At 46.8% G+C, this 23622-nt stretch overlaps 1 protein-coding gene across 5 annotated transcripts; it reads left to right on the forward strand.

The window, feature by feature from the left end:
• The first annotated feature begins 1443 nt into the window (after positions 1–1443).
• Positions 1444–15409, forward strand: PLEKHB1 (pleckstrin homology domain containing B1). 5 transcript variants are annotated; one of them, XM_077762248.1, is made up of 8 exons: positions 1444–1503; positions 2678–2753; positions 3857–4039; positions 4625–4727; positions 5818–5857; positions 8505–8609; positions 13407–13506; positions 14079–15409. In XM_077762248.1, the coding sequence occupies exons 2-8, from the start codon at positions 2717–2719 to the stop codon at positions 14213–14215; spliced, it is 705 nt and encodes a 234-aa protein (XP_077618374.1). In that variant the 5' UTR covers positions 1444–1503; positions 2678–2716; the 3' UTR covers positions 14216–15409. The 5 variants fall into 5 exon arrangements, with proteins under 5 accessions (XP_077618374.1, XP_077618376.1, XP_077618377.1 ...); XM_077762250.1 differs by having other exon boundaries at positions 3887–4039; XM_077762249.1 differs by lacking the exon at positions 1444–1503 and adding an exon at positions 1522–1699.
• The last annotated feature ends 8213 nt before the right edge of the window (positions 15410–23622 follow it).

The raw sequence follows: 23622 nt of genomic DNA on the forward strand, positions 1-23622 counted from the left end.
AGGGCAGGGTGGGTGCCCCCTCTAAAACAGGGTTTGGGACAAAGAGCCCTCCAGGCCCTGACAGTCCTTGTTCTCTGAATGACATCCTGTATCTGCTCTTAGTTGGGGGTTTGTGGGGTTGAGCTATTCAAGGAAATGATCCTGGAAGGGGAGCGTAGGTTGTAGATACAGAAACAGTATTCTTTCTCCAGTTGGGCCTTCTCCAGTCATTTCCACTACGCCCTAGAGACAGCTTTCCTACCCACGAATCAAACCACCAACTCTTCATCTTGAAACCCCCACCCCCAAAACTCCAGTCACTATGTCATAATACCCAAGTAAGTCTTGAGCCTGTCATCCAAGGCTTCATGTTATATCCTTGCAAACCCTGCAGCTTCATCCCTTTCCACTCCCCATGCCCTCCCCACCCCTGCACTGTACTTTCCAAACACACTGAAATACTGCATACTCTTTTGGACTTTCTTCTTCTTCTTCCCCTTCCCCTTCTTCTTCTTCTTCTTCTTCTTCTTCTTCTTCTTCTTCTTCTTCTTCTTCTTCTTCTTCTTCTTTTTAACGTTTATTAATTTTTGAGAGACAGAAACCGAGAACGAGCTGAGGAGGGGCAGAATGAGAGGAAGACACAGAATCTGAAGCAGTCTCCAGGCTCTGAGCTCAAGAGAGCCTGACACGAGGCTCAAACCCATGAACTGTGAGATCATGAGCTGAGCTGAAGTTGGACATTTAACTGACTGAGCCACCCAGGCGCCCCATCTTTTGAACTTTCTGATCAGTGCTCATATGATTCTCTTAGGTCTACCCCTGGGAAATTCCTACTCATACTTCAAAAACCCTGTTTAGCCTTCTTGGGAGGCCTTCCTGAACCTCTGGGCAAAGTCAGACTTTTTCTCCCATTGCTAAATCATACCCTGTCCTCTACCTGTGTCTCCATTTAGTCTACCCCACCGGACTGGAAGCTGGGGCAGGAAGGAGGAAAGGCCTTGTCAGATGTTCCTTTGTGCCCTCCACTAGCATTCAGTTCAGTGCCAGACACAAACCGAATATCGAAAAACGTGACAAAACTAGGAAATTGGCTCCTCCTTACTACCTTACTTTTTTCTAGAGAATGAGTTAATGATTCTTAGGAAATGTATTTCATGATAAATGAGTGCACAAATGTCTTGGGAAAATAAATTGCAGGTGCATCTGCTCACCTGTGTGAGCAACACAGGTCAACACAAGTCAACACAGGTCAACACAGGGTTACCACTCAGGAGACGCCTTGTGCAATCCAGCTCTAAGGCTTCAGACTACAAGTCCCAGAATGCCTTCTGATCGCGCATCTCTCCCCGCTCCTTCCCCTCCCAGGAGGTGGGGCGGGGCCCAGGGGGCGGGGCCCAGGGGCAGTCGGGCATTGAAATGCCCCAGGCGCTCTGGGATACACAAAGCGCAGGCGCAGCGGGTTGGGTAACAGCAGCATCAAGTAGCGGCCGTTTTGGCAGCAGCATCCGCCGCAGGTGTAGACAGGTGGGTGCATCAAGGGGAGGCCGGAGAGGGAGTTTGCACCTGACTCTCTTGTCTGACCAGTGTAGGGCTTGGAGAGGGGAGGGAGCGGCAGGAGAAGTAGGGACAAAGCCAGGCCTTCCAGCTCAGGTGTTCCAGCTCTTGCTACGCAGCAACAGGTGTAAGCAAGTGGGGGAGGAGCAGAGGCACCTACTCGCAAGTAAGTCGCCCTCAGGAACAGAGGGAATCTGGAATCCAGTCCAAGCTCCATCACCTACATGCACAAGTCGTTTGCTGTCCCTCAGTATGTCCGTCTGTAAAATAGGAGTAAAGATTCTACCCATCCAATAGAGTTACCGTGGGGACAAGGTGACGTAGTATATAGTACTTGCAGTGGTTTCAAAACTTGGCTGCACATTAGAATCACCTGGGATCTTTAAAAACTATCAATGCTTGCCCCCCAGCCCCAGCCCTTCTGATTTAATTGTTATGGGGTATGACCTGGCTGTTGACAGTTTTAAAAGCTCCTACTGTTGTAATGGTTAAAAGCTGGGACTGCTGTGTGTGAGTGCTGGCTCCACTGTTTACTAATCAAGGGGATCTGCGCAAGTGATGGAACTTCTCCAGGCCTGTTTTCTGGGAGTAAAAAGGATTTTCATGAGGCTTTAATGAGATAATAGACGAAAGCACTGAGAAGTGTACTCGGTACATAATGCTCAGTCAATAATAGATGCTATTGAACTATTATTTTACACACTTTGTAAACGGCTCAGGTGAGGTTCAGATTCTAGGGAGGTTTTTCTTATCATGAAAGTTTCTCATTCATTGCCATGATTTAATATTTGGTGCTGCCAGCATTTCAACATTCTAGGGTTTCCAACATTGTTAACTGTTCCTCAAGAGACATGGTGAAGGTTATGGAGCTGAGATTGGAATCCAGGCTCCTGACCACCCCCCACCCCCACACAATGGGTGGCTGCCCTGCTGACCCCGCGAGGACAGTGCTCCCATTATCTTTCTAGAGCAGAGAAGGAGGAGGCCAGCAGGCTTGCCCTTGTTTGTTTACTAACACTCCCTTAAATGTTTCCTCGGTGGCTTCCCCAGGGAGGACCAGGGAGGGCAGGGCTGGGGGCTTCTCTCTGAGGAGCTGCCCTGGAGCTGCTGATGAGGCCTGTGTGTCCTGTGGATCCTCCGACAGGTTCCACCTGACTCCGCCCTGGAAAGTCCTTTTGAAGAGATGGCCCTCGTGAGGGGCGGCTGGCTGTGGAGACAGAGTGAGTGATCCTGGACCAAATCCTTGTCCGTTCTGTACCTTGTCAGGGACAGGAGTGAAGGAAGTGGCCTGTTAGGTGTGCCACAGTGAACCATTCTCCTAAGAAACAAGACCCTTTTTATCCTCTCCTCCTTTGTCCATACTCTTTTCTCTGCTTGGAATGTCCTTCCTACTCCTGACTGCTTGGAAAATGTCCCTTTCTGGGAGGAGCCTTCTCTGACTTTTCCTCTAACCACTCCAGCCTCTGCTGTAGCACCAAGCTGGGTTAGAGGCTCCCTACACCATTTCCAATGCTTCATACATACCTGCTATAGCATGGACCCCCCCCCCTATAAAATAACTGCCTTCACCTGTGGGTCTTACCACTTCCCCACTCCATACTGACCCTAGACTGTGAGCTCCTCAATGGCAGGGAATGGGTTTGATGCTCTGCGTATCCATAGCACTAGCCCAGGGCCGGCCATGGAACAAACCTCGGAATAATATGAAAACACCTCTGTGCTTTGGGATCTATAAAACCATAAGAGACTCCTTTATGCTTTGCCCTTTCTGTTAAGATTTTCAGTCATAAGATGCTGAAGGTAGGGCTCAGGTTTCCAGACCCACCAATGACCAGAATCATTATCTGAAGAAGAGCTGCCCTGGGTTAGGAGCTCTATAACACCCCATGACCCATTCTCAGTTCAGCAAACATTGAGCCCAGGTCCTGCTGGGTGCCAGGTCCAGGGAGGGGGGAGCTGTGGACACCCCAGTCTGGTAGAAGAGGCAGACACTACAGAAACAACTGTCACACAAATCAGAGATAAGAGATAAGATGGAGGCTCAGGGCAGGAAGAGGTCTTTGCCCTTGAAGAAACCTGGGGCTTGGCCTTGGAAGTCCCCAAGGAAGGAATCTGGTCATTCATCTACCATTCAGCACATTTATGGAGTCTCTGCTATGTGTTAGGCCCAATGGGAGGCACTGGGTGAACAAGGCAGAAAGAGGTCCTATCATCTCAGGGCGCAGATAAACAAGAAAGGGATGGTTATAACACTGGGGTTGGGAGTGAGGGGATTCTGGGAGCCTGCCCAGGGTTCCTGCCCCCTAGCAGGCTCTGAAATCAGCCTTCCTAGCAACTGTGGACTACTGCACAGGCTCCATCCTCCGCCGCTGGAAAAGAAACTGGTTTGCCTTGTGGCTGGATGGGACTCTGGGCTACTACCATGACGAGACTGCGCAGGATGAGGAGGACCGTGTGCTCATCCAGTTCAATGTCCGCAACATAAAGATCGGCCAAGAGTGCCATGGTGAGAAGCCCTTTTCCCTCTGGCACTGTGACTAGGTCCATGGCCCTCCCACTGTGTCTGTCTAATGTTATCTGCATTAGGCTCTTGCCAGCTTCAGAGGGCTTCCACAGACATTGCTTCTGTGTCTCTATCAACTCCAACTCATGTGGGTGTGAAATAAGAAATCAGTTCCTTATTGAGTTCCTACCCTGTGCTGGGCCTGGGTCCCATGCTGGGATCACAGAGGCGAGTCAGACACATTTCCTGCCCTGTGGGTGCTAGGAACTGGAAAAAGATGAAAAGAGATAAGGAGGATCAGAGAGGTTAAGTGACTGGCCCAGAGTCACACAGCAAATCTCCTCAACCAGAGCTCAGGCCACAGTTATAACAGGGTAATTGACAGATGTCTCTAACTATGGCAATAGGCAATGTGGAAAGGTTGAAAGGCTCTGAAGAGTAAAGCAGAATCCCAGAGAAAGGGTTTGAGATCAGAGGAGGTTGGCAATGGCCAATAAACAGGACCTGGAGGTCAGTCCCTGTTCTTGTTTCTGGCTTACTGGGGGCCTGTGCCTCATAGAAACCCCATACGTGTGTGTCTGCCTCTAGATGTGCAGCCCCCAGAGGGCCGGAGCCGAGATGGCCTGCTGACTGTGAACCTCCGGGAGGGCTCCCGCTTGCATCTGTGCGCAGAGACCAAGGATGATGCCATGTGAGTCCTCTCAGGAGAGGATAGGGCCAGATCTTGGGGAACATAACCAGATGCGTCCTCCTCCCTGGGCTTTCTGAGTCCCAAAGGATAGGAAGGGGGGGACAAAGATTAGTCCACAGGGCGGGGGCTGGGCAGAGTGGATCTGAATGGCTCATGGCGTTTGGTGTGATTCCCAGGAAAGTCCTCACATCATGGTGGAACTCGGGACTGTTGAGGGAGGAGTGGGCGCACCTGCCTCAGGTGTGTGGTCCTTGATCATATGGAGTCGTGTATTTAGCAGGCTCTGAGATGAGCCCTCACTTGGGGGTGATATGAAGGAACAGACAGCCCTGTGGCATCCATAAAGGACCCCCTTCCCACTGCCTCCTGAGAAGACACCTTGGTGGGTGGCCTCTGATCTGAGGCAGAGACCCTGCCCGCCTCACAGAGGCAGCCCACAGTGTTGCAGGGACATGCGAACGTCCAGTGCAGATCCACACTGTGAGGCCGGGTGTGTCTGCTTATTCACATTCTTTCCCTTCCTACCCTCAGGGCCGAATGTCAGTAGGCCTTTGCATTGTAGGAGAGTGAAAGAGATGGGGTGTGTGGGAGTGGGGGAAGCTGAGCGCTGGGCCGACAAAGCACAGAGCCGCCTTGTCCACCCCAGCCAGGTGCCATGGCAACCAACAAAGGCCCGATTGTCTGGTGTCCACTGGGCCCTCACGGGGCTCTGGGGTCAGAGTGTTGGGGAACTGTGTGTGTGTAGGTTGGGGTGTGGAGGTGAGCTGCAGCTAGAGAACCAGCCCAAGCATGCCGGAATCTGAAGGCCCTCGAGAGACCACCCAAGCCCAGCTGTCTAGTGTCTAGACATGGAAACTGGTAGAGGGGAAGACTGTGGATTAAAAATGAATTAGGAGGCTCCAGCTCGAATGAGGGCTCCGCCCATGTGACTGGGGTGGGAGAGGGGGGCTTTGTCTGCCTAAGGGGGTCAAGGGGACCTCCCACCTTAACAGGAGACTGGGGCTGAGGCTATGTTGAGTATGCAAATCTAACAGGTAGGGGCCCAATCTCCCAAACTCCCTCCTCATGGTCTGGTGGGTTTGCTTTGCAGAGCGTGGAAGACGGCGCTGCTGGAGGCGAATTCTACCCCGGTGAGCCCCCATTCCCTCATTTTCCCTCCCTACCCCTTCCTGCCATGGAATCATGGGTGACTCAGACTCGGTCTCCACCTGCCAGGAATTCTCAATCCCATAAATGTGAGTGAATAGGCTTGTGTGGACTCAGATGCTGAGTCCAAGTGGAAGAGGTCAGAAGACAGACAGCTGGTTTTTGGAGAAGAGAGAGAAAGAAGGGGGTGGCATGTAAGCTGGGGCAAAGGAATTGTCTTTTATCGAGCAACTATTATGCGCTAGATGTGAAGCAGGTGTAGTTCCAGCTACTCTTGGCAACAGTCCTGTGAGGCTGGGATTATTGTCACCTCTCTGCAGATGATAAGATTGAGCTTCATTCATCCACACAACAAATATTTACTGAATTCCTATTATGTTCAGGCACTCTGCCGAAGGGCAGGGATCAGAGGTGAACTAAGTAAAGAGGTGTGGGCCCTGTTTTCCTGGATTCAATCTAGTGGGCAGCCAGGTGTGAGGAAGCAACTAATCACAGTTAATGATTCTATTGCAATGGTGGTAACTGCTTTGACAGAGATGTGCACTGTGCATTCAATGTGTGACCATCTTGGTGGCCTGATCCAGGTGGCAGTTCAGACAAGGCTAAAGATGAGACCTGAAGGATAAACAGAAATAGACTGTGTAGAAGGGATGGGGTAGAGTAGAGGAAACAGCTTTCCAGGCAGAGGAACTGCATGTGCAAAGGCCCTGAGAAAGGGTAAGACTTAGCAAGTTCAAGAACAGAATGAAGGCTGGGGCAGCTGGAGCTTAGGGAGGGAGAGCAAGGGAGAAGGAGGGTTGGCAGGGCCAGGCATTATGGGATGTATTAAGGATGTTGGTTTCTGCTAAGAACACCAGGAAGTCATGGAAAGCTTTTAATTAGTGGGATGAGATGAACACATCAGAACAGATTTGTGTTTTTGAAATATAGTCTGGATGGTAGGGACTGGACTGTAGAGGGTAAGAATGGATACCAGGAGACCAGTTGGAAGGCTGGGACAGAGTCCTGGTGACTGGCTGGAGGCCTGGTCTACGGCCTTGCTGATGGCCTAAGCTGATGAGGATAAGACATATTTAGGAGGTAGAGTCAACAGAACCTAGTGATTGATGGAGGTGTGGGTTTGAGGAGCTGCCCAAAGCCCCAGCTCAGTGATAACCCAGCTTGGCCTTGACCCCATCTGCCTGACTCCACATTGTATGCTTGCTCCTTCTCTCTGTGGCACAATGGAGCCCAGTCTCACCTAGATAGAATCTGCTGGGAAGTAACAGAGAAGACTGGACTGCATTTAGAACCCCTCTTAGACATGCACCTGCTGAGGGGTGAGCATTGTGCTCAGTTCCTGCCATTGGTTGTATCATTTAATCTTCCAACAGCTCTGGTAGGGCTGATACTTTTGGTTCCATTTTACAGATAGGGAAGCTGAGGTTCAGAGGGGAAAGTGACTTGTCCAAAGCCTCATCATCTTAAATCTGTGGAAGAGCCTTTATTGGAACCTAGCTCAGTGAGATTTGGAGGGAAGGACATTACCTGTAGAAAGAACTGCAAGAGCAGAGGTGGGGGGGTGAGATGTGCACGTATGTGTGTGTGTGCGTGTGTGTGTGTGTGTGTGTGTGTGTGTGTGTAAGTGCCAAGAGTCTGTCCTGGCTGGAGGATAATGCATGGAGGGAAAGAAATGGGGGAAATGACCTCTGAGGAGCATTGTGGGGAGCAATAAAGGGCATTAAGAAGGAGGGACTGTGGCCAGACTTTGGGGAGCAGATTCAGGCTTCTGGATGGAGGCTGGATTAGAAAAAGCCAGAAGTGAGGAGGCTGGAGCAGTGGTCTGCAGGGTGGAGACACCCCTGTTGGCTAACCTGGCTCTGAGCCCCAAATTCTCCATATGCAGAGCAAATGAGTCCCACCCAAAAGAGGCAGAAGGAGGTGAGGGCTGACCGTTCTGTTCTGCACTCTGTGACTCTATGAAGCTGCCTTGTCCCTCCTCTGCCTGTACACCTTCCTGCTGCTCTGCTTACCACAGTCTCTGCTCTGACCCTCTACTCCCCCTCCCACTGTCCCCCTTCACACATAGCCGTATGATCCCAGGGCTTGCTCAAATGTGTTTTTGCTTCAGTCTTTGTACCAGTGTCTGCCTGTCTCTGAATGTTCATGGCTGTGTCCGTGGCTTCTCTCTGTTCTGTGCCTACATACAGAACATGTCCTGCAGATTTATCCCTCCATGTCCTGCAGATTTATACCCCACTCTGGATGGAGGCTCTTCCAGGGAACATAGGGCCAGGGTCACAGCCAGGGGCAAGGCTGGGAGGCCAATGAACGGGGGGCAAGTGGGTGGGAGGGTAGATCAGAGTTGTTCTGTCCTTCCTGGAGACTGGGAGCCTCTGCAGCCTAAAACCAGTGAAGGTGGGCTAATTCTGGAGGGACACTACTGATCCTTCTCTGTGTAATTTTGGCCAAGTCACCACCCACTCTGTGCCTCTCTGTATTACCATGAGCCCAGGAGGAAGAGGACCACTCTTTCCCCTGCCCAGCTGGCAGGCTCTGGTTGGGCCTGTTAAAAGCTCTGAGTTTTTCCAGATGTAGAGGGCCACTGACACCTCCTCCCTCTCCCTTCTTGGGTTTCTGTGGCTTGAGCAGGCCCCAGCTGGAGCCACCGTCCCTCTCAGGAGCCGCCGGGTTTGCCCCAAGGTCAGGTGTGTGACCCGCTCGTGGAGCCCCTGTAAGGTTGAGAGGCGGATCTGGGTAAGTGCTGGCTCAGCCCTCCCTGCCTCCATTCTGGCCACAAAGATGTGCCTCCAAAACTGGACCCAGCCCATCCCTTCTCTGCTCACAAACATTCCATGGCTCCCTGTCGCCCACAGAACACCAACAACAGTCCCATTCTCAAGGCCCTCAGGATACGGCCTGAGCCAATCTCACCTACCACATCCCCTCATCCCCTGTGCTCTAGCTGCTCCTCCAGCTTCCCAGCTGCACCAGACCTCTTCCCTGGCTTTGCACATGCCATTGTCTCTGCTGTGAAGACTCTTTGTTTCCTTATTCTTCTGACAAACTGATGCTTAGCCTCTAAGAGCCACTTCAAAGGCTACCATCTCCTCAGGGAGGACTTCCCAGACCTCCAGGTATCACCACTCCTTTCGCAGCCTGCTGCGCTAGTCCTTAATATCGTCTTATTAGGCCTGGTTTCAAGTCCCTTTATTCCGGTCTCTATTCTCCCTTGAGACCTGGGACTTCCTTCAAGGCAAAGATGGGTCTGATCAGCTCTTCCCCTGTAGAGCCTGGCTCAGTTCTGGGTATACAGCAGGTGCTCAGTGAGTGCTCAGTGATAGGGACAATCTGTTTTGACCCTTCTTCTTCCTGGTGCATGCTGCTGGGACACAAGTGGGCCTCAGGCAGTGTTCACTGAATAAGCGAATGAGTGAAAGACTAAAGGGAGGAAGGAGGAGTGGAAAAACCTGTTAATGGCATCACTACTGCGTATCATAATTTAGTTCACAACCGTCTCCCTTCCCCCTATCCCAGAATTTCTGGAAAGCAGGATTGGGGGATGAATCCTTTCTCTGTTCCCAGTGCTCAGCAGAGCATGGGGTGGGTGAAGTGGGGGCCTGTCTTCCAGTGCCAGTGGTTTTATAGTCAACTGTGAACTCCTTTTCTAGCATAATGGTGCTTATTGTGGCTGTGAGTTAGAATCACTTCGGGACTTTAAAAAAAAAATCCAAACGTTCAGATCATACCTCTAGATGCTTTAATTTTGTAGGCCTTGGAATGGGGCTTTGGAGGTCTGTGGTTTAAAAAAAAAAAAGTTATTCACGTAATTCTGATGTGCAGAACCACTGAACCCAGAAGTGCTAGGTCTACCTAGGTCCAGGTGCATAGACATGGCTCTGCTGGATTCTCACTGTGCCTTGGGAGTAGGCATTGTAGGAAAGACTGTCCCCATTTACAGATGTAAAAACTGAAGCTCTGGGGCACCTGGGTGGCTCAGTCGGTTAAGTGTCCGACTTTGGCTCAGGTCATGATCTCACAGTTTGTGGGTTCAAGCCCCGTGTCGGGCTCTGTGCTGACAGCCAGCTCAGAACCTGTTTCAGATCAGATTCTGTATCTCCCTCTCTCTCTAACCCTCCCCTGCTCGCTCGCTCTCAGAAATAAATTAAAAAACATAAAAAAAAAAAAAAAAACAACTGAAGCTCAGAGAAGCTACATAACTTGGCTGGGTCACTTGATTCATCAGTGGCAGTACTAGGATTCCCATCCCAGCCATTCTGAGACACCCCCGCCCTCCCAGCCCCAATGAGGATGTAAGTTTGTTTAAAGATTTTGTTTGTTTGTTTATTTTTCAGAGAGAGAGAGAGAGAAAGTGGGGGAGGGGAAGAAAGAGAGGCACACACAGAATCCAAAGCAGGCTCCAGGCTCTGAGCTGTCAGCACAGAGCCAGACATGGGACTTGAATGCACAAGCAGTGAGATCATGACCTGAGCCAAAGTCAGACGCTTAACTGACTGAGCCACCCAGGTGCCCCAAGGATAAAGTTTGTTTAAAGTTGGGATGCCTAAAAATGGGGTTTAAAAAGCTATGAACCAGGGGTGCCTGGACCCTGGAGCTCAGAGCCTGGAGCCTGCTTCAGATTCTGTGTCTGCCTCTCTCTCTGACCCTCCCCTGCTCATGCTGTCTCTCTCTCTTTCAGAAATTAAAAAAAAAAAATTAAAACAAACATTAAAAAAAAAAAAAAAGCTATGAACCTAAGTTACAACAGCTTTTCTGAGGGAAGGGTTCTATTTGTGACCTTCTGATAGGCTGACCCTGCACTTGCAAAAGGGGCTGGGCTTGCAGAGAGGGAGAGGATCAGGGATCAAGCCCTTAGGTTCTGTCCATGAGGTCCCTGGGGGATCCTCTGCTCTGTTGCCAGGTGACCCACATGAGTTTACCTCTGGGGCTCCCAGACCTGGAGGGTAGAAATAGGAGCCACCAAGGGGCATGAGTTGGTATTTTCCATTCTCTCTAAGGCCTGGTGAGGCCCCTGGTTCACTGTGCAGCTGCTGTGCAAGTACAGGCTCTAGACCTTAAAGTCTCTACAAATAAAATTGGGGGTCTGAGTGCTTGGATCTCTCTAGACCTTTCCAGGCATGGAGCTCAGATCCTGGCTACCCACCACCAGAAAGTTCTACTGAATCATTTTTAGGGAAGAGCACAGTGAGGAAATCACCTGAGACTGAGCATTGTTTGTGTGAGCCTCTAGCATTACCCTGGTAATGCTGGAACTGGTCGCTGTCCCTAAGTTGAGGCTGGACTTAGAACTGGGTGACCTTAGTTCCAGTCCGATTCTGTATTTGACTTGCTTGAGGTAAATTCAAATCATTAGGCACCTATCATGTTCCAATGAGGCCTGATTAGACCCCCTTGGTGGGGTGTCTCCAAGTCTGATAGGAGAGACACACACTCACAGGGATACAAACAATGAAACTGCAGAGTGACTGGTGCTGTGATAAGGAGAGTCTAAGGGCTAGGGGACCCCATATGGGACCCCAACAGAACCTGAGGTTCAGGGAGAGTGATATTTGGGCTCAGTCTGAATTAAAAATGGGGAGAAAGGCATTCTCATCAAAGAGAAATGGCATGGAAGGGTGTCTGGGTAGCTCAGTAGGTTGAGCGTCCAGCTTCGGCTCAGGTCATGATCTCATGGTTTGTGAGTTTGAGCCCCGCATCGGGCTCTGTGCTGATAGCTCAGAGCCTGGAGCCTGCTTCAGATTCTGTCTCCCACTCTCTCTGCCTCTCCCCTGATTGCCCTCTGTTTCTCTCTCTTTCAAAAATAAATAAATGTTAACAAAAAAATTTTTTAAAGAGAAATGGCCTAGAGATTTGAAATCACAAGGTATACTTAGAGAAACCCCTTGTACAATCAAATTTCCTGAAAGAGATGTCATGACATGTTGATTCCATCCCTCATCTCTCTTCCATTCTTCAACTCTCCATAGTCTAGATTCTTACCCCAACTATTCCTCTGAAAAATGTTTTTTTCAAGGTCATCCACAATTTCCAAGTTGCCAAAACCAATGGCTTATTCTCTTGGCACTGGCCAAAAGGATGGACAGAAGAGCATAGTTAGAAGATAAAATCATGAGACCTGGAGGCTGGAGTGATATGGAAGACAAGTGTGTGAAGATAAGAGTGCCAACCTGATGCCTTAGTTTGAGTGCATGGTGGTGGCATTTAGAGAAAAGCAATTGTGGAAGAGCAGGTTCGGGAGATAGAAAGGTGATGAAATCACTTTGAGATAGGTGGAGTTTAAGACACCTGATTTCTAAACGGAGTTGGACCATTCAGGGGTGACACCTAGTTTGAGAGAGATGTAGAGTGGAAGGGAGCTAAGAAGAAGGAGCCAGGAGAGAAGGGGGATCTTGCTCCCTCTTTAGGTCTATTCCCCCATAGGTGAAATGAAGGGTGTGGATTAGGAGTTTCCATTTAATTCCGCATATTTTATTGGTTTTGCTATTCACTAGACCCTGCATGTAACAGAATTAATCAGAGTGCATGCTTATAAGTAGCTTACATTTGGAGTGCAGGCAGGAAAGGCCAGGAGGAAAGACAGTCCATAGAGAACTTAGAAGAAAGGATTCTTTCTGAAACCAAACGGGCTTCCTGGAGTTAGGCTTTGAGGGGTTGATTCTAAAGGAGAGACTGCTTTCCTCCCTCAGAGAGAGAACAATGACCATTCTTCTCTGAGCCCCCCATCCCCGGTTCTGTGGTAATGTGGAGATAACAATGCCTGCAGTAAGGACTAGAGGAAGTAATACATATGAACACCTCCCTCAGGACCTGGTACATGGTGGATACTCGATAAGTCTTTAGTTACTTTCCATCCATCCCCTCCTTTCTTTTCCTTCCTCCCCAACCTGCTTTTACTTCTGGGCCTGGGGGTTGGCCAGGTGCCCCACCCCATGACTAGGAGAGTAGAGAAATCCATTGGATTTCTCCGAATGGGACCGTTAGAGAGCAGCTAGCAAATAGTAGATTACGTAGGGAAGTTGGGAGCCATGGAGAATTTGAAAAAATATATTTTTTAATGTTTGTTTATTTTGAGAGAGCACATGAGAAGGGGAGGTGTGGAGAGAGAGAGAGAGAGAGAGAGAGAGAGAGAGAGAGATTCTCCCAGGCTGACAGCGCAGAGCCTGATGCAGCTAGGGGCTTGAGCTCACAAATCATGAGATCATGACCTGTGCAGAAATCAAGGGTCCCACACTTAAACAACTGTGACACCCAGGTCCCCCACCATGGAGGATTTTTGATCAAGGGAGTTCTAGGTAGGAGGCTAGGGTGGGAAAATGGGATCTGGATGTAGGGGCTATAGTTTTAGACGACAAGGACCGTGGACCATGCAGGGAGGCAGGGCCTTTCTCCAGGAGGTTGCTGGTTCCTGGAAATCCATTTCTAACCTTGAAAATGTGGCTTTGTAGCCCAGAAGAACCTAAGCGGGGTGTGGTAGGTAGGGGACCAAACCTGGTCCATGGAGTTTCTGGGCAGTAATCCAACGGGGCTCCCCAGGTGCGTGTCTACAGCCCATACCAGGACTACTATGAGGTGGTAACCCCCAATGCGCACGAAGCCACGTATGTACGCAGCTACTACGGACCTCCCTACGCAGGTAAGTCTCCAGTCTGGCCCTCCCCCTGCCCGTATCCAGCACCAGGCCCCTCTCAAGGTCCGGTAGCCAGGACAGAACTCACTCTTGTGAGGACCACAGATTTTTCCGGGCGGGACCCACCGCTGGGCCCTTCCCATCCCGGGATACCTTTTGAACCAGTGTACCTCCACACTCTAGAGCTGACCTCACTTCTCCGGGCTGGCTGACCAGCAATACCCGTTTCTGAGCTGCTTGCGACCCCTGGTGGCTAACGCGGGAATGGCCGCCTCTTTCAGCCCCAGAGGCTGGAGGTTGGAACAGCGCATCCTCTGCTGTGGCCTGGAGGTTCTTAGAGATCCTGGTTTCCTCGCTGTTCCAGTCTAGCCTCATGGCCCCAGCAGATCCAAGCCCTTTAAGCCCTGGAGAAGGAGCGCAAGTCCTTTCCACAACAAGGCCTTAGTTTCTCCGACTGAGGTGCAGAAGAGTGGGCTCAGCCCCTTACCCTGGGTTGGGCATGAGTCTAGTTGGGAGGAGAGGAGTGAAGATCTCTCTGCTCCCTACTCTGAAGGCCCTTACCGCTCTCTCCTCCGCAGGCCCTGGCGTGACGCACGTCGTAGTGCGGGAGAATCCCTGCTACAGTGCGGGCGCTCCACTGGCCATGGGCATGCTCGCGGGGGCCGCCACAGGTGCCGCGCTTGGCTCGCTCATGTGGTCGCCCTGCTGGTTCTGAGCCCTGGGACTGGGAGAGTGGACCTTGCGCATAGACCAATAGATCTCTTTTCCTCCTTGGCCCCACCCTCCACGATCTAAGCCTTGCCGTACTTTGGCTCCTCCATTAGTCCCTCCGTACTTGAATCATCCATCCCACTCCCCCACTCACCCCTTGCATTGGAAGAAGCTATCATCCCAGGCACAAACATAGCTCGAAATCCTTAGATCTACTGCCAGACACCCCAGACTTTTGTTAATAGACACATATTGACATGTTTCCCTCCAATACACCAAGACACAAAAAACAACTCATGTGACTTAAAAGTTCCCAGGTGCTGGAGACAGAGGAGTCAGGTTTTTTCCTCCAGCACCTCCAGGATTGCTGGGAAAAACAGAAGTAAACAAACCCTCGACAAGGCAGAGTTCTCAATCCTTTGACACGTGAGGGTAAAGAACAGAAGAAGGTAGGCTAGGAGTAGGGCTGTTACAAGAGTGCAGAGCAGTGAACATCATGGGCATGTCCAAAGAATTAAGAGTTCATTTAGGCAAGGGTGGGGACTGGGATAAGATCATGATGGCCCTCCAGGCTAAAGAGCTTGCTGGGTAAAGGGGAGATGTGAGATTTTTTTGAGGGAAGTTTCATGACTGCGCCTATAATGAATATATTGCCTGTTAATACTAACACATACTCAAATCCAAAACACTTTATGAGATTAACCCCATCCTTCCCACTATCAGCTTCCTAGGTCCCTTGTTCCTTCAGTGCTCAGAAAACACTTGTTTCCCATGTTAGGGTGCCTGGGGCAGCAACTGAGTTGAACCTGGGGTCCCCTGGGGGACAGATGAGCTCTGTTCAGGACCTCCAGCCCTAGGATGGCAGCTCCATCAGAAAATGCATTCCTGGTCCCCAGGAACTTGGCCTTCTGTCCATAACTGTGGTTGTCACCATCTTAGGCTTTGTCTCTTCCTTCACTCTGGGGGAGATGGCAGTGTTCACTTCTAGGGCCTGATCCAGTGGGAAGCCCCACATGTGCCTCCTGTAGGTGGCCCAGCAATCTCTTGATTTGGCTCCCTTCCAATTTCCTCTCCCACCCTGTCCTAATAGAAATGCTAACATTCCTGCCCAGTAGCCAGAGTAGCCCACTAAATTCCCTTGTAGGTTTGGGCTCCAGTGGCCCTGCTGCAGAGACTAATAAAGATCTGGTTGGCTCTAGACCTGGCTCTGACTTTTTTGTCCACACCCTCCTGCCCCCCGCCCCACCCCCACCCAGGGTACTTGTCTCTCTAGAACATCTCAGTGACTCAGCATACTGAGTGCCTTCTTTGGTATAATGAGAAGTGTGTGGATTATGAGGGCAAGTAGAATTGGAGACCGCATCTAAGCTGAGCAATTTGGGGCAACTCACTTAACCTGTCTGGGTCTTGCTTTTCCCATATAAGGTGGTGGGTTGAAGTTGGACATCCCTGAGGGCCCAGAAAGAGAGGCTGGGTCTCTGGCATCTGATGAGTGATCCAGGCTGTGCCCTGTCTGCTGAAAGTCCAGGGGTGTTGAGGTCTTTTCCAGTAGACTCCTATCCTTCTAGAGCTAAATCAATGAGTTGGTCTCAGAGAGCAGGTCATCAGGGAAGGAAACAACCATCTTGCATCAGACCTTTTGAGGCTGCAAATGACAGAGACCCCTTGCTCAAACTGATTTAAGCTGAAGAAGTAAAGTATTGGGTCATATAACCAAGAAGTTCAGAAACTGCAGAAATTCAGTGTCCATTAGACTGTTTTCATCTTTCTGTCTTTACAGACAGAAGGGCTGTCTCCTTCAAAGGCTTCAGTGATATTAAGCAGCCCAGGACCAAATGCCCTTCTGGGTTCAAGTCTAGCCAAGAGAGCTTTTCTTCCTCTAACAGTATGAATAAAAGTCCTGGGACTAAACATTATCCCAAAGTGGGTCCTGTGGTAATCCATAATCTATGGTGATCTGGAAAAGATGGTCTAAAACAACAGGGCTTACAACAGGGATGGAGTGGTGTCCCAAGGAACGTTTAGGGCACTATTCGTTTAGAAGTAGGATGGATAAGTGGCAAAAACATCAGGTGTCTGCCCCAGCCATGTCCCCAGAGACACCAACTTAGAGGGAGACATAAACAAACACCAGTGATTCAATGAGGTGAGGTTAAGTGAGGAACATGGTACAGTGGGAGCTCTGAGGAGAGGTATTCTCTCTGCCAAAGGAAGTGGGGAAAGATCTGGGACAGGGATAAACCTTGAATGATGAGTAGGAGTTTGCCAAGCAGGGAAGGGAGGGAGAGCTTTCCACACAGAACACATGGAAGAAATGGCATGAGCACTGGCCTTATGGTCTTAAGAGCACGATGGAGTTGAGCCTGACATCACAGTAGAGTCCATGGTGAGGAGGGATGGTAGATGAGGCAATATTATAGAGCACCTCCCACAGCTGGGTTAAGGGCTCTTTGTGACTCTACAGCCTCAGGGCTACCATTTATCACAGTCCTGATGAGACCTGGTTCTTTCCACTCACCCCACTGAACAGGGCAAGACAAATACAAATGGATGTTTCAGATGTCGTTTGCTTCAAAATCTCTCCACTAACAGGATTATGGCATGAATTTTTTTATCTTCCAGCTGTCCAGTAGACAATTATTATTCACATATACATTAAAACATATACATTAAAACAAACGTTCTCAGAAAACAGTCTGACCTGGAGTTGACTTATAGACCACATCTGGCTCACATATTCTTTTGTTTGGTCAGCATAGTGTTTTTATTTTTATTTTTTTATGTTTTTATTTATTTCTGAGAGAGACAGCGTGAGCAGGGGAGGGTCAGAGAGAAAGGGAGATACAGAATCTGAAACAGGCTCCAGGCTCTAAGCTAGCTGTCAGCACAGAGCCTGACGCAGGGCTTGAACTCACGAACTGTGAGATCATGACCTAAGTCGAAGTCAAACGCTTAACAAACTGAGCCACCCAGGCGCCCCAGCAGCACAGTGTTTTTAAAACATTTTGAATTAAGGGGTACCTTGGTGGCTCAGTTGGTTGAGTCTTGGCTCAGTTGGTTGAGTCTCAGCTCAGGTTGTGATCCTGTGGTTCATGAGTTCGAGCCCTGCATCAGGCTCCCTGATGTCAGTGCAGAGCCTGCTTCAGATCCTCTGTCCCCCTTTCTCTGCCCCTTCCCCGCTTGTGCTCTCTGTCTCAAAAATAAACATTTAAGACAAAGTAAAAAGTTTTCAACCACTACACACCATCTAAATGGCTAACAGTAAAAAGGAGAGACAACATTAAGCAAGTGGAAATCTCACATCACTATAAATTGGTACAACTGCTTTGGAAACTAATTAGTAAAGACAAATATATGAATACCTTATAACCCATCAATTATATCCTAGGGTACGTCAAAGAGAAATGTGTACATATGTTTACCAAAAAATAAGTATAAAAGTGTCATAGACCAGTATGGTTTTAAAATCCTCAAAAAACTACTAGCAAGCTGAATTCAGCAGCATATTAAGAATATACACAATGACCAAGAAATACACACAATGATTTATCCTCAGAATGCAAGTATGTTTCTACACATGAAAACTGACCAATGTACTATATACTACATTAGTAGAATAAAGGGGGAAAAACCCATGTCTTCCTAACTGATGCAGAAAAAGCATTTGACAAAATTCAACACCCTTTTATGATAAAAATAATAAACTAGGAATAGAATTTCCTTAACATGATAAATGCTATATTTAAAAATCTATGGTAAATATGCTCAAGGGTAAAAGATTCAAAGGTTTCCCTTAAGATTAAAAAAAAAAAAAAAGACAGAATGCCCAGTTTTGTCACTTATATTCAACATATACTGGAAGTTGTAGTCAGAAGAGTTAGGTTAGAAAAAGAAATAAAAGGCATCCATATTGGAATGGAAGAAGTAAAATCATCTCTGTTTACAGATGATATCATCTTATTACAGTTGACTCTGAGCAACACAGGACTGAACTGCATGGGTCCATTTATATGCAGATTTTTCACGAAATACAGTACAGTACTGTCAATGTATGTTCTGTTTATGATATTCTCAACATTGTCTTTTCTCTTGCTTACTTTATTGTAAGAATGCAATATATAATACAAATAACATACAAAATATGTGTTAATTGACTTTTGTTATTTGTATGGCTTCTGGTCAACAGTACTCATAGCTAAGTTTTGGGGGACCCAACAGTTATATGCGGGGCACCTGATGGCTCAGTCACTTGAACGACTGACTCTGGATTTTGGCTTAGGTCATGATCTCATGGCTCGTGGGATCAAGCCTTGTATCAGGCTCTCCACGGACAGTCTGAGACTGCTTGGGATTCTCTCTCTCTCTCTGCTCCTCCCCTCCCATGTACGCATGCTCTCTAGATAAACATTAAAAAAAGTCATATACAGATTTGTTTTCATTTTAATTCTGGTATAGTTAACATACAGTTAATATTAGTTTCAGGTGTACAATATAGTGATTCAACAAATCCATACACCACCTAGAGCTCATCACAAGTGCATTCCTTTATCCCCATCATCTATTTCACCCATTCCCCCACCCACCTCCCCTCTGGTAACCATCAGTTTGTTTTCTATAGTCTGTTTGTTGGTTTGTCTCTTTTTTCCCCCTTTGTTGGATTTGTTTCTTAAATTCCACATATGAGTGAAATCATGTTATTGGTCTTTCTCTGACAGACTTATTTCACTTAGCAGTATACTCTCTAGCTCCATACATGTTGTTGAAAATGGCAAGATTTCATTCTTTTTTATAGCTGAGTAATATTCTATTGTGTATATGTATCACATCTTCTTTGTCCATTCATCTGTTGATGGGCACTTGAGCTGCTTCCATAGTTTGGCTATTGTAAATAATGCTGCAATAAACACAGGGGTGCATATATCCTTCTGAATTAGTGTTTTTGTATTCTTTGGCTAAATAGCTAGTAGCGTGATTACTGGACTGTAGGGTAGTTCTATTTTTAACTTTCTGAAGAAACTTTTACTGTTTTCCACAGTGGCTGCATCAATTTGCATTCCCACTAACAGTGCACAAGGGTTCCTTTTCCTCCACACCCTTGACAACACTTATTGTCTCTTATATGCAAATTTTTGACTGCACAGGGTCATTGCTCCTAACCCCAGCAATGTTCAAGGGTCAACTGTATGTTAAAAATCCTAAATATTTCACACAAAAATCATCAGAGCTAATAAAACAAGGTTAGCAAAGTTGCAAGATATAAAATCAAAGTAAAAATCAGTTTCATTTTATACACTAGCGCTGAACAATCCAAAAAGGAAATTAAGAAAAAGATTCCACTTATAATAGCATCAGAATAAAATACCTAGGAATAAACCTAACAACTAAGAAGGTGAAAGACTTATATGCTGAAAACTAAGACACTGCTGACAGAAATTAAAGGTATAAATAAATGCAATGTGCTTCAACTTACTACAAAACTATAGTAATCAACACAGTAGAGTACTAGCATTAAGGACAGACATACAGATCAATGGAATAAACAACCCAGAAATAAACTCATATATGGAGAACTGATTTTCAACAAGGGTGCCAAGGCCATTCATTCAATGGGGGAAGGACAGTCTTTTTGACAAATGCTGCTGGGGAAAACATATCCACATGCAAAAGAATAGAGCTTGGCCCTTATACAGTATACAAAATTAGCTCAAAATTAATCAAAGACTTAAACCTAAGAGCCAAAACTATAAAACTCATTGGATAAAACATAGGAGAATATCTTTCTGATATCAGATTTGGCAATGATTTCTTACATATGACATCAAAAGCACAGGCAGAAAAAAAAGATAACTGAACTTGATCAAAATTTAAAACTTTTGCGCATCAAAGGACACAGTAAGTGAAAAGGCAGCCCACAGAATGAGAGGCAATATTTGTAAATCCATATGTCTATTATAGGATTAATGTCTAGAATATATAAAGAATTCCTATAATTTCAACAAAACAATAAACAACCCCATTTAACTCAAATGCTTTTTTAAAAATGTTTTTTATTTCTTTCTGAGAGGAGAGACAAGAGACAGACAGCATGAGCAGAGGAGGGTCAGAGAGAGAGGGAGATATAGAACCTGAAGTAGGCTCCAGGCTCTGAGTTAGCTGTCAGCACAGAGCCCGACGCAGGGCTCGAACCCACAAACTATGAGATCATGACCTGAGGCGAAATCGGACACTTTAACCAACTGAGCCACCCAGGTGCCCCTAAAAAACCCCATTTAAAAATGGGCAAAGGACTTAAATAGACATTTCTCCAAATAGATTATACAAACGGCCAGTAAGCAAGATGTTTAACATTACTAGTCATTAGGGAAATGCAGATCAAAATCACAATGAGATAGATACCACTATACACCCATGAGGATGGCTATTATCAGACACATCAGAACATAAAAAGTGTTGATGAGGATGTGGAAAATCAGAACCCTCCTACACTCATTGCTGGTGGGAATGTAAAATGGTGCAACTGCTGTGGAAAAAAGTTTGGTATTTCCTCAAAACGTTAAACATAGCTAAATATAGAATTATATGATCCAGCAATTCTACTCCTAGATATACACTGAACAGAACTGAAAATAGGGATTCAAACAGGTACTTATACACCAATTTTCTAGGCGGCATTATTTTAAATAGCCAAGGGACACCTTGGTGGCTCGGTTGAATGTCCAACTCTTGACTTTGGCTCAGGTCATGATCCCAGGGTCTGGGATCAAGTCCTCTATCAGGCTCCATGCTAAGCACAGAGACTGCTTAAGATACTCTCTCCCTCTCTCTCTAAAATTAAAATAAATAAAAATTTAAAATGCTACACTTATAAAAAAATAAAATATCCAGGGGCACTTTGGTGGTTCAGTCCATTGTGTCCAACTCCAGCTCAGGTCAGGATCTCACCGTTCATGAGTTCGAGCCCCATGTTGGGCTCTGTGCTGACAGCTCAGAGCCTGGAACCTGCTTTGGATTCTGTGCCTCCCTCTCCTTCTGCCCCTCCCCCACTGACTCTCTGTCTCTCTCTCAAAAATGAACATTAAAAAAATAAAATAATCAAAAGGTGGGAACAATCCAAGTATCAGATGAATGAGTAAACAACATATGGAATGTACATAACTTGGGCTTTTTATTCAGCCATGAAAAGGAATAAAAGTCTGATATATGCTACAACATGGGTGAACACATTAAGTAAAAGCAGCCAGATGCAAAGGACAAATACTGTATAATTCCACTTATATATGGAATCTAGAATAGGCAAATTTAGAAACAGAAAGCAGAGGTTACCAGTGGGTAGAGAATGTGAGAGTTGTTTAAAATAGTTTGCACCCAGGGGCATCTGGGTGGCTCAATCAGTTAAGTGACTTCAGCTCAGGGCCTGCAGCCTGCTTCAGATTCTGTCTCCCTTTCTTTGCCCTTCCTTTGCTGACATTCCATCTCTCTCATTCCCTGTCTTTCTGCCGTTCCCCTGCCTGTGCTCTCTCTCTCAAAAATAAAATTTTTTTAAAAAAGTTTGCATTTCCTAAAATTTTACATAAATGAAAGCATAAAATACCTACTTTTTGTTCAACTTTTTTCACTTAGGTTGTACTGAGATTCATCTATATTGTTATGGGTATCAATTTATTCTGCTTCACTGCATTCTATATTCCATAGTATGCATGTATCATAATTTTTTTATACAGTATATTCACCTCTTGATGGACATTTGGGTTATTTCCAGTTCTTGGACAAGTAAAGCTATGAATATTTGTGTGCAAGTCTTCATACAGACACATGCTTTCATTTCTTGTGGGTAAATACTTGAGAATGAAATGGCTAGGTTAAATAAGTTTAACTTCTTTTTTTTTTTTTATTTTTTTAAATGTTTTATTTATTTCCAGGAGAGAGAGAGAGACAGCGTGAGCAGGGGAGGGTCAGAGAGAGAGGGAGTCACAGACTGAAACAGGCTCCAGGCTCTGAGCTGGCAGTCAGCACAGAGCCCGACGCGGGGCTCGAACCCACGAACAGCGAGATCATGACCCAAGCGAAAGTCGGACGCTCAACCGACTAAGCCACCCAGGCGCCCCTAAGTTTAACTTCTTTAGAAACTGCCACACTGTTTTTCCAAAATCTCTTACAAGCGACGTACGAGAGTTCAGTTGCTCTTCATCTTCACCTACACTTGATACGGTGTCTTTTAAAGTTTTAGCCTAATATGTGTATAGTGGCATCTCACTGTGGTTTTAATTTGCATTTCTCTAGTGACAAATGTCAAGCATTTTTTCATGCCATTTTTGCCATTTGTGTATCTTCAGTGAAGTGTCTAGTCAAACTTTCATCTTTTTATTGGCTTGCTTTCCTATTAAGTTTTCTTCATATATTCTGAATACTGGTCCTTTATCAAGCACGAAATTGGCAAGTATTTTGTCTGTGGCTTGCTTTTCATTCAGTTCCTTGGGGTCTGTTCCTTGTGGACCTGTTTCCTTCAGGTCCTTGGTTCCTCACTGGCTGCTGGTTGGAGGCTGCTGTCAGCTCCTTCCTAAGTGGGCCTCTCCACAGGAGCTCACAAGGAGACTGCTGCACAGAGGCAAATGAGATGAGTCAGAGAGATTGGCAAAACAAGTGTTTTTCATAATCCAATCTTCAAAGTGACATCTTATCACTTTTCCTGTATTCTGTTCCTTAGAAGCAACAGAAGTTACCAGGTCCAGCCTATACTTAGGGGAATAGGATCACACAAAGACATGAATACCAGGAGGCAGGGATCAGGAACTGTTTTAGAAGTGATACTCACAAAATATGTAGATGCTTATGAATACTGTCTTCATTTTCAGTACTTTAATTCTTGCTTTAGATTTCTGGAATTGCTACCAGAAGTTGCTATGTATCCTATTATCCTCTAATCTTTTCTGTTTCTTTGCTTTCTAGTGAAGGGGCTCAATTTAATGTTCCCACAAATCAGTGGAATGCAATCTACCATTTATCTAATGTGTTCCTTAGTGCAACTATTATTCACACTTAATAGCTGTATTTGACTATTTAATGATTCTTTTTCCATATTGCTAGTATCTCCTTTCTTCAATATTTATCACGCCATTTAAAAATTGTTGGTCTTTTTGAATATTTCTGCTTCAGACAGTATTCACTTTTTCTAAACATTTTAATTTTTTTTAATGTCTTTATTTTATTTTGAGACACAAAGAGAGGGAGCGGGTGAAGGGCAGAGAGAGAGGGAGACACAGGATCTGAAGCAGGCTCCAGGCTCTGAGCTGTCAGCACAGAGCCCAATGCGGAGCTTGAACCCATGGACTGTGAGATCATGACCTGAACCGAAGTCGGACCTTAACCGACTAAGCCACCCAGGCGCCCCTCTGAACTTTTTCTTAAGTTTAT

Source organism: Crocuta crocuta, unplaced genomic scaffold (assembly GCF_008692635.1).
Source record: "Crocuta crocuta isolate KB4526 unplaced genomic scaffold, BGI_CrCroc_1.0 scaffold306, whole genome shotgun sequence".
NCBI classification, from domain to species: Eukaryota; Metazoa; Chordata; class Mammalia; order Carnivora; family Hyaenidae; genus Crocuta; species Crocuta crocuta.